Source organism: Danio rerio, chromosome 2 (assembly GCF_052040795.2).
Source record: "Danio rerio strain M-AB ecotype USA chromosome 2, GRCz13ab, whole genome shotgun sequence".
Classification (NCBI taxonomy): Eukaryota; Metazoa; Chordata; class Actinopteri; order Cypriniformes; family Danionidae; genus Danio; species Danio rerio.
In genome coordinates this window covers 25,714,190-25,730,852 of record NC_141022.1, presented here as the reverse complement: position 1 = coordinate 25,730,852, position 16,663 = coordinate 25,714,190, and the positions used below count along the sequence as shown (strand labels likewise).

General features: G+C 36.8%; 4 protein-coding genes and 1 long non-coding RNA gene across 17 annotated transcripts in view; 4 read left to right on the top strand and 1 right to left on the bottom strand.

Annotated features, from left to right (window-relative positions):
* Positions 1-16,663, bottom strand: part of tox (thymocyte selection-associated high mobility group box) — a 606,421-nt gene that overhangs the window by 119,741 nt on the left and 470,017 nt on the right. The gene's annotated exons all lie outside the window — the stretch shown is intronic.
* Positions 1-16,663, top strand: part of LOC148679736 (uncharacterized) — an 807,653-nt gene that overhangs the window by 525,361 nt on the left and 265,629 nt on the right. The window lies entirely within an intron of this gene.
* The window catches only part of znf644a (zinc finger protein 644a), a 398,550-nt gene that overhangs the window by 171,765 nt on the left and 210,122 nt on the right, over positions 1-16,663 (top strand). The gene's annotated exons all lie outside the window — the stretch shown is intronic.
* pimr67 (Pim proto-oncogene, serine/threonine kinase, related 67) lies at positions 47-4,572 on the top strand. 2 transcript variants are annotated; one of them, XM_087240757.1, is made up of 7 exons: positions 47-2,208; positions 2,411-2,623; positions 3,022-3,167; positions 3,335-3,713; positions 3,898-4,074; positions 4,248-4,336; positions 4,462-4,572. In XM_087240757.1, exons 1-7 carry the CDS (start codon positions 1,884-1,886, stop codon positions 4,471-4,473), a joined length of 1,341 nt encoding a protein of 446 aa, XP_087096883.1. In that variant the 5' UTR covers positions 47-1,883; the 3' UTR covers positions 4,474-4,572. The 2 variants fall into 2 exon arrangements, with proteins under 2 accessions (XP_087096883.1, XP_087096884.1); XM_087240758.1 differs by lacking the exon at positions 3,898-4,074.
* Positions 4,792-12,128, top strand: LOC147837084 (uncharacterized). Of its 11 annotated transcripts, XM_087240773.1 has the most exons (5): positions 4,792-4,852; positions 4,950-5,323; positions 5,642-5,717; positions 6,878-7,627; positions 7,726-12,128. In XM_087240773.1, the coding sequence occupies exon 5, from the start codon at positions 9,582-9,584 to the stop codon at positions 10,845-10,847; it is 1,266 nt and encodes a 421-aa protein (XP_087096899.1). In that variant the 5' UTR covers positions 4,792-4,852; positions 4,950-5,323; positions 5,642-5,717; positions 6,878-7,627; positions 7,726-9,581; the 3' UTR covers positions 10,848-12,128. The 11 variants fall into 11 exon arrangements, with proteins under 11 accessions (XP_087096899.1, XP_087096900.1, XP_087096894.1 ...); XM_087240774.1 differs by lacking the exon at positions 6,878-7,627 and having other exon boundaries at positions 4,950-5,292; positions 5,645-5,717; positions 7,824-12,128; XM_087240768.1 differs by having other exon boundaries at positions 4,950-5,292; positions 5,645-5,717; positions 6,878-12,128.

Genomic DNA, 16,663 nt, shown 5'->3' with positions numbered 1-16,663 from the left:
GAATGTTGGATGTTACAATTTAATTAGGACTCTTTTTTTTAAGGCATTCTTGCAGTATTTCTTTTGTTAAATGGCACCTATGATGAAAAAATCTATTTTGTAAGGGTGTAAAAACAGTTGTGTGGCAACATTGTGTGAATATCTAGCTTCTAACTGTAAAATTCATTTTTTTATAATCACACTTGATAAAAACAGTGCAGAAAGACTTAAATATAAAGCGATTAATAATCTTCCTTTGTATGTGTCATTAGAGGGGGAAAGCCCTGCCCATTAGTGACTGTCTCTTATTTATTAGCATAAGCAGCTCTGAGTGAGAAGCAGCCATCTCATCTGCTGTTAAAGTTTTGACCTGCTGAAGATTGGCTTAATATATTGCAATATACAATTAGCAGGAATATGAATGTGGAGTTTTAGGATATGCAAATAAACACTAGTTGCCTTTTTCTGAGCCACTTCTTTTGACATTTTCAGGTTATCATAAAGATGTTTGTTTTGAAAGTGCTGCTTTGCAATCGCATTGGCATTTGTAGCTCATTTGATTTTAAAATGACAGTCCGCTTCTTAAAATAAACACACAAATGTCAAGTTTCCACAAATGTATTTTTATATGCAATATTAGGTCCCACTTTATATCAGGTGGTCTTAACCATCATGTACTTGCATCAACAAATAAATACAATGTACATACTGTGTTTATAATGTATTGCAGAACACTTCTGGTGCTCTTGAGGTGGGTATAAGGACGGGTTTGGTTGTATGGGTAGGTTTAAGGGTGGGATAAGGTGTAAGGGACTGTTAACAGTGTATTTACAAATGCAATTACATAAATGAAGAGGTACAGAGGTAATTGCATGCAGGCATTTAGTCAGTCATAAAAAAATGTATTTACACAATAGGTGCATAATAACAAATGGACCAATTATCACTTCCTTTGAAATTTTCAGTTTGACATTTTCAGAGATCAAATCCTAAAAGGTTTCAAAGAGTTATACAAAATATTTTTGAGCTATTTTATGCTGAAACTTCACATATTCACCCAATAGGGAGATCAAAGATTTATTTTACATCTTGTGTGAAGGGGCATAATATAGGTCCACTTTAAATAGTGAATTCAAACGGATCCGGGGGCCACCAAAGGCGTGCTAAGTGGATTTCCTTGGACTAATCAACAATGTAAGATTAATTAATTCATTTAATAAAAAAATATCAAGATATTATGGGAGTTATATTATAAAATAAACTATTACTAAAACAGTGCTTCGTGATAATAATTAACTATATTATTATTAAAATAATTCAGTTTGATTTATTTTTGTTTATTTTATAGTTGCAAAATGATGTCTTATACAAGTAATGCTGAAATATGAGTAAACACAATTTTAAAAATACAAATGTCTCAAATAAATAGAAAATGTTCAAAAGAAAACTATTTAAATGTGTTTAAAAAAGGAAATTATACATATAGTAACTATAGTAAACTATAACAAAGTAGCTTGAAAGAAAACATATTTAAAAATGTATGAGATCTACATATGGAGAAAGGGGGCTTCTGTGCTTTTTAAATTGTAATTGTATTAAGAGTTATTGGCATGCTAAATCTGCAAATTATCTTATTATAATAGTGACACACTGAGGTTAATAAAAGAAGATAAAATGTATCAAAATATTACAAAATAAACTAAAATGTATTGGATTTATTAAATTTTGACACCAGTTATACATTTCTGTGTTTCTGTGTTTGTGCTTCAGCACTCGTCATAATTGGAATGTGAATTCTAAGAATTTATAACCAGCGCAATTCGAATTGTCTCTTTGTAGCGAGTTAGGAGTTGAATGTTTCAGCAGTGTTTACAGTGTGTACAGCGACTTTTTTTGCGTTTATTATGGGACAGCGACACTCTCGTAGAGAGAAAGTGGAGGGAGGAGTTGAGTGCCTGGATGGAGCCCATCGCCGACCAGCACTGACTCCAACCGACCACACGGCGGAGCTCCATCCTCGTGTTGACGAGACGCCTGTAGTGGTTATCGAGGGAGGTAGAAAGGAGAAAGGAGGGAAGATAACAAAAAAGAAGAGGCCAAAAAGGAGGAGTTTCAAGAGTTTGGCCTCTTTTTTCTCTTGTTTATCCCCTTCCAAATCCACCAGAGCTCAGGTGGAGCAGGGTGAGGTGGACCAGGACGCTGGGACCCCATCCAGGAAGAGCACTGAGGGTAAATGACTTGCTCTCTTAATTATAATTTAAACACAATATACAATTACACATCACCATAACCTATTATACAAATAAAGATAAATGCCTTGATAAAATGATGTGATAAGTGATTTATTATAGATTTACAGAAGTTTCAGAATTACAACAAATAAACAAAACAAAAATGAAAGTGAATTGATGTGGTTGATGTTCCTCTCTAGATAAGACTTCTCTGCAGGACATTGTCTGTTCTGTGGAGAACATTGTTCACCAGGAGCCTCCTACCAGTGATCCTAATGTCCTCGCTGCCGTGGAGGTAGTAGTGGATGAGGTCCAAAATGAAGATCAAGACAGTCCAGTCAGTACGTCAGCAGATGAGTGTGAATCTCAACTGCTGAAACAGCTGGACTGTACTACGTTCATAAAGACCAAGGGTGAGTTTACTTAACCTAAATTATGACACACACACACTCTTTTTTGAATATATTTATTATGCTGAAGTTTTTTGGTTCTTTTATCATTTTAGATATGGTTTACATTTTTATTTGCCGTTCACGTATTATTGTGTGATTTTTGAAAAGAGAAATATAGCTCTTATTTCTCAGTTGATCCCAAAGTGTTTACAAATGTAAGAAAAATAATTCTGAGAATTCTGGGAAACAGTATTAAGATGTATATAAAGAAGAATGCTGCTGTATATGACTATATTAATCATGATTAGAAAAAGCACAATATTTTATTAATATATTGCCAAAACTTTACGCTTCGCTGTTGTTTCATATTAATTACATTGTTAATGTCACAAAAAATTGTTACTCTTATATTTTACTAGATGACATTCACAGCAAGTACTCCATTCGCAAAAAGATGGGCCAAGGAGGATGCGGCTCTGTTTATGAAGGGACCCGCTGTGAAGACGGCCTTCAGGTGGCTGTGAAATTCACAATAAAGGTTGAAAACGAGCCGTACATCAACCTTGTAAGTAGACTGCTCTATCTGTGTTGTTTCTGTTCTGTTTGATAATATTGTAATGTAAATGATGGATTACAAATGTTTCAGTAGACGAACATACAGAACTAAGTTCTAATTTGACAAACTGCAGCCATCTAACCATGATAAAAAAAAAAAAAATTCTTTCTTTCTAGCCTGACCATGCCAATCCAGTTCCCCTTGAGGTGGCCCTTACATTGCTGGCCAATCAAGGGCCCAGCTGTAACAACATAATACAGATGCTGGATTGGGAAGACCATCCTGACCGATATATAATGGTCTTAGAGTGGCCCTCACCCTGCATAAACATGCGCCAATTTTGGCTGAGCCATGACAGAGTCTTCTCTGAGGAGATGGCCCGTCATTTTATGCGCCAAGTGGTTCACGCTGCTGCTGTTTGCTGTTCTCGGGGAGTCTTCCATCGTGACATCAAAATGCCAAACCTCTTGGTTAACACAGAGACCCTGGAGGTTAAACTTATTGATTTCGGCTGTGGGGACCTCCTGAGAACATCATCCTACAACACCTACAGTGGTATGTATTATCTTTTCAACATGTAACTTAAATTCTAGACATTAACATTGACAGCATTTTCAGATAAGGAGAGTCAAAGATTAAATTATTTCAGTTTGACAAAATCAAATACCATTTCAGAGTAAATTGAGAAAACATGCAGTGCTAAAGCAAACATTTACATGTGACAAACCTTTTCTGTTAGGAACAGTAAGGTACTGCCCTCCGGAGTTTATTGACACAGGAGAGTACCATGGGAAAGAGGCGACGGTATGGTCATTGGGGGTCCTACTATGCAGAATGATCACCAGCTTTTTTCCAGACAGCAGTGACATCTGTTACATGGACATTGAACTCTGGTCCCAGTCGGGCTACTCAGTTGGTAAGACTATTATTACATTACAGAAGTACAATTGCAGTTCCTAATCATGCAGAATAGAGAAAACATTCAATTACCTGATAACATAGGCGTCCTGATAAAATGACAGTTATATCTTAGAGAGCAAGTGCAAAGTTGAAAGTAATAATCTGACATTTCTCTGTCTTTCTGCACAGAATGCTGCCGTTTTATTCGGGGTTGCCTCAAGAGCAATCCTGAGCAGAGGCTGCAGCTGGAGGAGCTGCACTCCCATGACTGGTTCAAGGTACCACATCTATCTAGATGAGCTCAAATCATTTTAAAGATATATTGACATTTGTTTGCTTTTTCCACCTTATTTGTGTCTTTTTGTTGGTTTGATAATTTAAACAATTTCTAAATGTGTTTCAGGTCACCTTGTAGTCATGGAGAAGCTCTGTTTGACGGGCTAACATGGGTTGCCCATCCATCCCTTTGTAAATAATTTAGTTTTCACAACAATAAAATTATTGTGAAAATACACAATTGTGTTTTGTTTTTTTTCCAGAGATATGATATGGAAATATGTGCTGTTCCTTTTGCATATTCAGTTGTAGTCTTACAAAGTTATTGTAACTGCCCATGATTTAATGCACTCGCTTTGCTTGCCCTAATTGGAGTCACCACAGGAGGGCGCTCTAGACTAATAGGATTTAAGTGAGACAAAGCAGAGTAAAAGCAATTCACATTTGTTCACAAGCTAACAGGTACAGCTCGGAAGAATGCCTTGAGCTTTTAGTGTCCCTTCGGCAAGCAGAGTGAGGTATGTTTAGTTTTTTGTTTGATTTATTTGGAAAATGTTAGATGTTTTGTAAATGTTTGTTGTTTATTTTTCTATGTTGTTTGTTTGTTTTCTCTAGTTTTACGGTGCTTTCGGTGCTTTGGTCTTTTGATGCTTCGGTGTATACAACAAAGAACTGAGACGATGATTTATGTGATAAACTTTATTGCATCCAAGTAAACCATTTTAAATGCACCCGTCAAAAACTCTCTGCCTATTTATTGAAAGCTGAAGGGCTGCTACAGTAAAACTCGCTGCTACACATGGCTTTTGCATCGCGTTGGTGATTCATCACATGAGTGTCATGTTACAAGTCTTCATCTCGTCTGTGGCACTGCATGGCATCTACAAGAGACTGAATCTACACTAGGACGGCGACTTTACACGGTTAACTGGGAAAACTCTTCATGAAAGACTGAAAGGTGACTGCAAACAAACGTTGTGGACTCAGAGGTACAAGAAAGGGAAAAATAGTTATCTATTTATTACTTTTGGGATAATTGCAATTTTTAAAGAAAAAAAAGATTTATATTTGTATGCTTTGATGAATTTGTATGCAGTAATTGAAGTTTGAGAATGAGGAGTGACTAATGATTTAAGTGCTCATGTTTCAAGGTGTTTGTATAATGTTGGGCTTATATTCATGATGCATGTATTAGACAAATGTTTGCAATTTTAAAGTGCTTAAAGTCTTAAGAGTTTAACTGTTGTTGCACATGTGATTTGACTTATTACCTTTGCTATAATATTTTTAAATTTGTCTGATGTAAGCAGGTTGCTGATTTAAGTTGTAGACAGACAAAATGGACGACACAGCGGAGCAAATGGCAGCACAAGCAAGTCAAAGGTCAGTTCTTGATAAAGATCTGAATAGTACAACAGAAATGCAACAGGTTAGATCAAGATCAAGCTCTCGAAAAAGAAATCCCACAGAAAAGGGTTTAGAAATGCAAAAACAAGAGACAAAAAAGCACGAGAAAGCCTTTAATAAAGCTTATACTTCCTGGAAACAGACAGCTTAAGAAATTAGATGTAAATTAAAAGCCTTATGCACATGTGAAGAGCTTGAGCAAATTTTGAAAGACATTCAAACTAGTCAGGATGTTGTCACTCAACATTATGCCCCATTACTGCGTAATCAAACTGCTACTCCAGAGATTGTAAGAAGAGTAGATGTTTGTTCCATATTGAGTACAGAAATTTGTGATTTGGTGAGCAAACGAATAGAAACTGTTGATGTCATTCAAAAAAGGGAAGTAGTTAAAGAGAGAGTTAGGCAGATATTGAACAAAGAGGAGTATGAGTCTATATTTGGTTGTACCAATACAGAGACCATTATCTCAGTATCGTCACAGACTGTAGAAAGTTTGTCAGCTGTCTCAGAAACTTCCTCTAAGGCTTCAAGTAAACGAGCTGATGCAGAGGCAGAACTTGCGGCTAAAGTAGAGCAGAAAAGGGCCATTCAAGAAATTTCCAATCAGCAAGCTCGACTAGTTAAACTGGAGAATGACTGGAAGCTGGAAGAAGCAAGAATGTTAGCGGATATTAAACAGAAAGAAATTGAAATGCGCTCCAAGTTAGAAGAAGAAAAAGCAAAATTGCAATTGTTACAAACGGAAAAAGATGTCAACATAGCTGCAGCTCGAGTTAAAGCTTATAACAATGTAGAAAGTTGTCTTGAAGAAATCAGTTTGGAAGACGACGAGACCGGAAATGTCATTTATCCTGAACGAAGAAAAGCTTCAAACAAACCTCAACGTAATCCTGTGATAAATCCATTACCTTCACAAACATTTCAAGAAGAAAGGAAAACTAAAGAGACTGAGAATTTAGCTCAAGCATTAGTGAACTCCTTAAGTATAAGTTGTTTACCTGTTCCAGAACCAACCACTTTTAATGGCGATCCTCTGAAGTTTATTGAATGAAAAATGTCCTTCACAGCACTCATTGATTGTAAATCCATCCCAGCAAGTGAGAAAATGTTCTATTTAAAAACCTATCTTGCAGGAGAAGCTCGTAAGGCCGTAGAAGGGTTCTTTTATAAGAACTCGGATAATACATATCAGGGTGCTTGGAGAGTCTTGGAGGAGAGGTATGGAAACCCATTCATTATTCAGCGTGCTTTTCGAGAGAGACTCATGAGATGGCCCAAGGTGGGAGTAAACGATCCATTTTCCTTGAGAGAGTTCAGTGATTTCTTGCAAGGTTGTGTTGAAGCTATTCCACAAGTCAAAGGTTTGTCCATCTTGAATGATTGTGAGGAAAATTACAAGTTGCTTAAGAAGTTACCAGAATGGATTGTCCGTAAATGGAACAGAATTGTTGTTGAAGAGTTGGATATGACGAGACTATCCAAGTTTTAAGCAATTTGCTGAATTCTTGAAGAAGGAATCAAAGATAGCTTGCAACCCTTTCACTTCTCCACTGCTAGCCAGTTCAAAGGTTCCAGATGAAAAGTATCTGAAAAGAGCAAAAGCTTTCAATATTAAGGCTCAAGTAAAAGATTCAAGACCAGAATTCAAGGTAACATCACCATGTTCTATGTGTAAGAGTGAAATGCATAGTATCGTCAAATGTCCTATCTTTGCATAGAAGCCCATGGATGATAAAAGATCTTTCATTCGTGAAAATCACATGTGTTTTGGATGCTTGAGAAGAGAGCATATTTTTAGGGACTGTAGGAGACGGCATATTTGTGGAACATGTGGACTGCGTCATCCAACATGTCTGCACAAAGATAAAAGCAAACAATCAGAGGTATCCCAAGCAGATATTACATCAGAAGCATATACAAGTCAAGAGGGCCAAAGGGCAATGTCTTATGCAGTAACACAACATGTCTCTGCTACTTCTAGTATTGTTCCAGTGTTTATCTCCACAGTAGAAGAGCCACAAAATGAGATCCTTACCTATGCCTTACTCTACACAAAGTGACACAAGCTTTATTTTGAAGGATTTTATTGATGAGCTGCAAGTGAGCAGTCAAGCGGTGAAGCTGAAACTCAGTAATATGACAACTACAGACACGATTACTTCAAGTAACAAGGTTGGTGGTCTGCGAATCCGAGGACTTCAAGGTGGGAAATGTATCCAAATACCTCAAGTGTATACGTGTGATTTCATTCCTGTGGATAAAGCTCACCTTCCAACGAAAAAAAACTGCATTATGCTGGTCTCATCTTAAGCACATAGCCAATGAAATGCCACCACTTCAGAGTTGTGATATAGGACTATTGATTGGATATGACTGCCCTTCAGCGTTGGCTCCCCTAGAGGTCATAATTGGTAAGGAAAATGAGCCTTTTGCACAGAAAACCGCGCTGGGCTGGAGCATTATTGGTCTTTGTAATCCCCACTTAGACAGACAAGGAAGTCAAAGTTTTGTTCATCGAGTGTCTGTGAAAGAAATGAGAGTTCCAACAGCTAATGATGTCTTGAAAGTTTTGGACTTCAATGAGAAAAGTTATGAAGACAAATATGTGTCACAGGAAGATGTCCGCTTAATTCGTTATCTCAGTGATAACATCAAGCATAAAGAATATGGACATTTTCAGTTACCTCCTCCTTTCAAGAGCAGTAATCCACCTTCACTCCCTAACAACAAGAGGCTGGCTTTATTACGTCTGCAGCATTTAGGTAAGAAGTTAAGGTCAAATCAACAGTACCATGAGAATTACAAGATTTTTATGGAAGAAATGCTCAACAAGGGAGATGCAGAGATTGCTCCAGTAATACCTGATAAAGAAACAGCTTTGTATATACCACATCATGGAGTTTACCACCCTCACAAGCCAGACAAGTTAAGAGTAGTATTTGATTGCTCATCAAAATTCTGTGGCATATCTCTTAACAATACTCTTCTTACTGGTCCAGATTTGATTAATTCTCTGGTGGGAGTACTTTGTAGATTCAGGAAGGAAGCCGTTGCTGTGACATGTGACATCGAAAAAATGTTTCATCAATTTCATGTCCCCCTTGAAGAGAGAGATTATTTAAGATTCCTATGGTGGAGGAATGGGGATTTGATAGAAGAGCCCATTGAATATAGAATGACTGTGCATCTTTTTGGTGCAGCTTCATCTCCTGGGTGTGCGAACTTTGGCCTGAAGTATCTCGCAGAGAAGTATAAATCTGAGTATTCTGAAGCTTCTTCATTTGTGAAAAATAACTTTTATGTGGATGATGGCTTAATTTCAGTTCCATCTATACAGGAAACTAAAGATTTGATTGCAGGTGCTCAAACCCTGTGCAAGCTTGGAGGGTTACGTCTCCATAAGTTTAACTCAAATGAGAAAAGTCTTGCGCTGTGTTGATTCGTCAGAATGGGCGGTTTCTTCTAAGCCACTACATTTGACTCCTGAATCGTCTGGGCATGTTCTTGGCATACAGTGGTCTACAAAGGATGACACATTCAGTTTCAACACTCAATTTAAAGATCAGCCTGCAACACGTCGAGGTATCTTGTCAATTGTATCTTCCTTATACGATCCCATTGGATTTGTTGCTCCTTTCCTTTTGAAGGGAAAGTGCATTTTGCAGGAGCTCTGTCAGAGAAATATGGAATGGGACGATTCTCTCCCTGATGACTTAATTCCACGGTGGGAGGAGTGGAAAAATAGTCTCCAGGACTTGAAAGATTTTACTGTTCCAAGATGTTACTATCCTTCGTCCTTTAGTAAGATTGTGTTGACAGAGTTGCACCATTTCTCAGATGCAAGCAACCTTGGTTATGGTGCATGTTCCTACTTGTTGCCTAGTAATGGCCAAGGCTCGAGTGGCACTTATAAAAATCAAGAGTATTCCAAGACTGGAATTGGCTGCTGCGGTGATTTCTGCTAGACTGAGTGTTTTGCTAAAAGCTGAACTGCAAATGATGATCGATCAAGAGTTCTTTTGGTCTGATTCACAAGTTGTTCTTGCATATCTCAACAATAAAGCAAGAAGGTTTCACGTGTTTGTCGCTAATCGTGTTCAATTGATCAAGGAAATTACAAATACAAGCCAGTGGTATCATGTCAACCCATCTCAAAATCCTGCTGACCATGCCTCTAGACGTTTACTCATTTCAGAGTTGAGATCTACTAACTGGATGACTGGACCTACATTTTTATGGGAGCAAGAAGTGTGTCCAGCTCCAAACACTTCAACTAAATTACTAGTAGGAGATCCTGAAGTCAAACTTGTACAGGTACGGCTGACTAAAAGTAGTGATACTGCTAACTTCCTTGATCGATTTGGCCACTTCTCATCCCTGAGAACTCTAATCAATGTTGTTGCTCGAATAAAAAGGCTAGCATTAAGGAAGAAATGTCTTAAGGATATTGTCACCGTTGAAGAACGCAAGTGTGCATTACAGGCTGTGATTAAGCTTATTCAAGAACGAGCCTTCTCCCAAGACATCCAAACAATCCAAGGAGGTAAGGCTCTTCAGAAATCCAGTTCACTTTTCCACCTGGATCCCATCTTGAAAAATGGTCTTCGTGTTGGAGGAAGGTTGAAAGGGTCATCTCTTAGCGAAGAGGTCAAACATCCATTAATTTTGCCCAAAGAGAGCCACATTACCAACCTTATTCTAAAACACTATCACAGCAAAATTTGCCATCAAGGAAGGTCCCAAACGCTTATGGAACTCAGGACACATGGATTTTGGATTATTGGTGGCAGTAAGTCTGTTGCTAAGTTAATCTACAACTGCGTTCAATGTCGGAAACTCAGGCGACCAGTGGAGAAACAACAAATGGCAGAACTTCCAAAAGAACGTACTGAAGCCTCTTCCCCGTTCTGCTACACGGGTATGGATTGTTTTGGTCCATTTATTATAAAAAAGGGACGAAAGGAGTACAAAAGGTACAGCCTTTTCACTTGCCTTTCATCACGAGCAGTCCACATTGAAGTGCTGGAAGACCTATCAACAGACATATTCATTAATGCTTTGAGATGTTTCATAAGTCTGCGAGGAGCTGTTCGTCAACTTTAATGTGACTGTGGTACAAACTTTGTAGGAGCTAGAAATGAATTCAAACAGGCTCTTAAGGAATGCGATGTCAAAACACTGGAGAGATATCTTGCAGAAAATCAGTGTGAGTTTATCTTTAATGCTGCCTCAGCTAGTCACTCAGGAGGTGTCTGGGAACGCCAAATTAGGACTGTGCGTAATGTGCTGAATTCTACTCTTTCTTTGTGCCCTGGTAGACTGGATGACTCTTCTCTAAGAACATTGTTTTATGAAGCGATGGCTATTGTTAATAGTCGACCATTAACTGTGGATGGAATAAACGACCCAAAATCACTAGAACCTTTAACTCCTAATCATCTTGTTTTAATGAAATCCGAGACTGCTCTTCCTCCCCCAGGGAAGTTTCAAAGGATGACGTTTAATTCTACAAAAAGGTGGCGCCGGGTTCAGTACTTGATTGAACAGTTTTGGAGTCGTTGGAAAAGAAAATATCTCCTGAATATATCCACAAGACAGAAGTGGCACGTACCTCGAGGTAATCTTAAAGTAAATGACATTGTAATCATTAAAGATGACATGCTTCCTAGAAACAAATGGCAGTTAGGTAGGGTTGTTGAGGTTTTTCCAGGTAACGATGGCCTTGTTAGACGCGTTAAAGTTCAAACAGGAGAACAAAAACAGAAAACAGGGTTGGGGCACCATTCTTCACATTCAGTTATTGAGCGACCAATCCAAAAATTGGTTGTTATAGTTGAGTGATTAGTTGCAACTTTCTTGCATCAGACAAATAATGTTAATTTTGTATGTGGATTTATTTTGTGAGTTAAATTTGAAGTTAAAATCATGTATGATATTTGTTTTGTTTGATTCATACCATGATTTGGTGGGAGTGTAACTGCCCATGATTTAATGCACTCGCTTTGCTTGCCCTAATTGGAGTCACCACAGGAGGGCGCTCTAGACTAATAGGATTTAAGTGAGACAAAGCAGAGTAAAAGCAATTCACATTTGTTCACGAGCTAACAGGTACAGCTCGGAAGAATGCCTTGAGCTTTTAGTGTCCCTTCGGCAAGCAGAGCGAGGTATGTTTTGTTTATTGTTTAATTCTAACAAATGTTAGATGTTTTGTAAATGTTTGTTGTTTATTTTTCTATGTTGTTTGTTTTTTTTTCTCTAGTTTTACGGTGCTTTTGGTGCTTTCGGTGCTTTGGTCTTTTGATGCTTCGGTGTATACAACAAAGAACTGAGACGATGATTTATGTGATAAACTTTATTGCATCCAAGTAAACCATTTTAAATGCACCCGTCAAAAACTCTCTGCCTATTTATTGAAAGCTGAAGGCCTGCTACAGTTATATTTATCAATTTGAATATTAATTTTACTATATTTCCCAGAGATGGGTTGCGGCTGGAAGGGCATCCGCTGCGTAAAAACTTGCTGCATAAGTTGGCGGTTCATTGCACTGTGGCTACTCCAGATTAATAAAGAGACTAAGCCGACAAGAAAATGAATGAATGAATTTTACTATAAACTAATCAGGGGTGTGTGTTTCCCAAACAATGATGTAACTCGCGACTGAACTATCAGAGTACTATCATGTATAGTTTGGGAAAAGAACGATGTAGTGACGAGTGTTTCCATTACACTCTGTCTAGTTTTTCTGTCGCAGATCCATCATTTGAATCATGTTAGTTATAATGTAAAACGCCCACAATGATGCTCTAAACGGGGTGGAGTAACAACTTCTTTAGAGAAGAACCCTAACATTTCTTTGTGGCACACATAGACACATATAGGGCCTGTGTTTCTTTTACAAATAATATAGAGAACATTACAAATCCTATTCTAAAACATAAAATCTCTCATATTAGCTAACGCGTACTCTAATATCATGTATAAATGAAATAAATAAATATATAATGAGGCTATTTATTAAGAAATTATATTTTATACTTATTATTTATTAGGAAATGAAAAAAATCATACTTTAATAATATTAATAATGATGATGATTATTATTACTAAGTGGGATATTGTTTATTTATTTATAACATTTTTAAAAGTCTACTTTTACAATTTGACACATGCAAACCACTGCTGAAATGTTCTAACCAACAGGCCCATGTCGTACAGATACTTAATAAATAACCTACTATAAATTAAAAGTATTAACGCATACTTTGTTTTTAGTTTTCACAAGCTTTGGAGACACCGTCATGAGTCATGTCTGTGTTCAAAATGTCAACAAAAAACATAGATCGCTAAAACTGAACTGTAAAAATACATTGAAAGCCAATTACACCTAAGATTGATGACTTTACTGCTTTTTTAATAATTCCAAGTTTAAATGTTAGAGTGTTCTTACCAAATAGGGCATAGGGGGGATAACTGGGAATAAAACACAGCCAGGAACTATGTTTCAAACTGCACCTCTAGAGATGTAGTTGCAAGCATACAAGTTTGCAACGTAGTTTGCCAATGTTCACTGGACCGATGGCTTTGGGAAACGGCAAATCAACGAACTATGTTTGTAACGGCATAACTTGCGACCTTAGTTGGCTAATGATGGTTTTTGAAGAAGCACCCCAGCTAAGTAGCAGGTAAGTACCACTTTAAAGAGATGCTAAGTTTATTATTTAAAGCCCACAGAGGTATTTCAAGATGTTTTAAGGTTTAATACAGTCAATTACAAGCTGTAATTTAAACGTTTACTATAAAAATTTAATACATTCATGCATTTTCAGCTTAGTTCCTTTATTAATCTGGGGTCACCACAACGAAATGAGTCGCCAATTTATCCAGCATATGTTTTACGCAGCGGATGCCCTTCTAGCTGCAACCCATTACTGGAAAACATTCAAACACTCATTCATATTCATACATATTATACATACATATACATATTCAGTGTTGTTGTGATTGACATACTTCTGTTGAGCCTTACTGGAAGATTTGGAGCAATAGAAATTATCATTAAATGTACCCATAATTGATTTTGCATTGGCATATATGTAATAAAACTTTATTTGAATTATTAATTCACTAGTGTTAATTAATTCAAATATCTGTTACTAAATTAAAAGTAGTCAAATGATGTCTTAAGAAATATTGCACCTTTGTAAAGTCCACAATAAACATTTTATTAACCAATTTTAATTTATTTTCTATTATATATATATATATATATTTTTTTTTTTTTTACACGTAGACTTTATATGACTATTATGTGCCGTAAAGTGAAATTAATGTACAGGTATTGACATTGGGCCATAACAAATAGTTAAATAGGTTATATAATGATCATAAGAAAAGGGAAAAGGGTGACACTGACCCTCCAGAGCTGCCCCACATCAAAAAATATATATCAGTTCAGCAAATTGGGCGAGACAGTGGCGCAGTAGGTAGTGCTGTCGCCTCAGAGCAAGAAGGTCGCTGGGTCGCTGGTTTGAACCTCGGCTCAGTTGGCGTTTCTGTTTGGAGTTTGCATGTTCTCCTTGCCTTCGCGTGGGTTTCCTCTGGGTGCTCCGGTTTCCCCCACAGTATGAGTGTGTGTGTGTATGTGGATGTTTCCCAGAGATGGGTTGCGGCTGGAAGGGCATCCGCTGTGTAAAAACTTGCTGGATGAGTTGGTGGTTCATTCTGCTGTGGCCCCGGATTAATAAAGGGACTAAGCCGACAAGAAAATGAATGAATGAAGTTCAGCAAATTCATCCAATTGTCCAGTTGATCTAATTCTGAACATGTCTTGAAGAAGTGAAAGTAGAAATCATTTAGATAAAACAATTTATGACAGCAAAAATAATAATGGCAATAAAAAGGGAGAAATACAAATGAAACTGAAGTGCTTTGATTTAATAATTGTTTTTTATTTTACTTTATTTCTGGCAAATGATTATATGACAAAAAATACTTTGATAACAAGAAAGTGTAAGTGTTGATGTCAGTTCTGATTTGTTTAATGCATCCTTGTGTATTACAGGAATGTACTTTGAAAAGGACCCCAGACTTTTAAACAGTAGTGTGCATTTCTTATAAATATTTAAAGTAAATTTGTATAGTCTGCGAATGGAAAGCTCTCAATCACTGATTAATGCCGCGTGTTTGGCACATCATGCTGTTCACAGATTTACACAATGTGTTTGGAGTCATTCTGTTTTAATTACTCCTAACAGCGTTAGTCACCAGTTCACAATGAAAAGACAAGCACATTTTGATAGACTGCTCTTGGATGAATTGTTGTGCCATTCATCCATTCCAGAATGCTTTACAGAATCCTGAGTTTCACAGAATCTTTTTTTTGCCACTTAAATACCTAAATGTGACATTTTAACAGTTTTTAGCAACTAAATAAGCAATCTGATTGGATATTTTTTTCAAAACTATTTTAATTCACTGGGAGTCTTTATATGGACGTCAGTAATTTAATTCTGAGTAAGACAATGTTATGCATAACGAGTTTCTTTTGGAATATTCCTTAGATGTTTTAGTACACAGATAACTCATACCCCACACAATGCCATCTGACTTTCCTACCAGAATAGCAACATAGATTTCGTAACAGAACTACATTCAGTTTTTAATTTTAAATTTTACAAAAGATTTAAATGTAGTCCATTATTTGTCTTGTAGCTATACTTGAAAACAGATCAAATTTCGACCCCCATCAGATTATTATCCCCTTGTTCTGCTAGGTCTCGGTTTAGGAGTGGGGAAGGGGTTAGGATTAGGGGTTAGGTTTTGGATTAGGCAGGTAGTAGCAGCTTCCATCAGGGGGTAATAATTTGGCAGGGGATCAAAAAAGACACAACACCAGCTCTGTCATGGTTGGAAATTCTCAATAGTATCTGAATACAGCCTTGATAATGCAAGCTGAGACTGCATATCTCGATGCAATGTCAGACACGGTTAAAGCACTCAATAGAGCTAGTGACGTCACTGTGAGGGGTAGGATTAGGGGTGATATTAGGTGAGTGCATTAAAAACATTGGATGCAGCTCAGATTTCCCCAAATTGTCCAAATTCTTGTAAAAGACACTTTTTTTTGTTGGCTGTTTAACTGTTAACACACTGTGTGTGTATCCTGCTGCAAAATCTAGTAAATGGGTTCTACACAATGGAAAAAGTGTGTAAGCGTCTATACACTGTAAAAAAATCATGGTTGCCTTAAATTTTTAAGATGATTCAAATTAATTGCTGTATATTTTACAGTAAAGATATAAAAATACTGTAAATGCATATACAGTGAGCTAGAGCTGTAAATTTAAATACATTATTTTTGCTGTAATTGGTTTACAGTAAGTTACCGTGGATTTTACTGGACATTGTTAACAATGCACTATTAACGATTTTTGTAAATGACACAGTATTTAACTGTAATATGAACTGTATTTTATTATAGGACAGTTATGCAGTATGTTACTGTATTTTAAAGTTGCATTGTGAAAATTACTGAATATATATGCATTAAGAGTGAGAGAGTGCTGTGAAAGTAAATACAGTATTTTTGCTGTAATTGGTTTACAGCAAGCTACTGTAGATTCTACAGGACATTGTTAGCAGTGCACTATTAACACAGTATTTAACTGTAATATGAACTGTATTTTACTGTAGAGCAGTAATCCAGTATGTTACCGTATTTTTAAAATTGCATTGTGAAAATAACTGTATATATTTACAGTTAAGATACACTATACTGCAAATGCATATACAATAAGATAAATGGTGCTGTAAATAAATACAGTACTTTTACTGTAATTGATTTACAGTAAGTTACTGGTGAACTGCTGCCAGTAAGTTATTGTAGATTCTGCAGGAAATTGTTAACACTGTGTTTTGA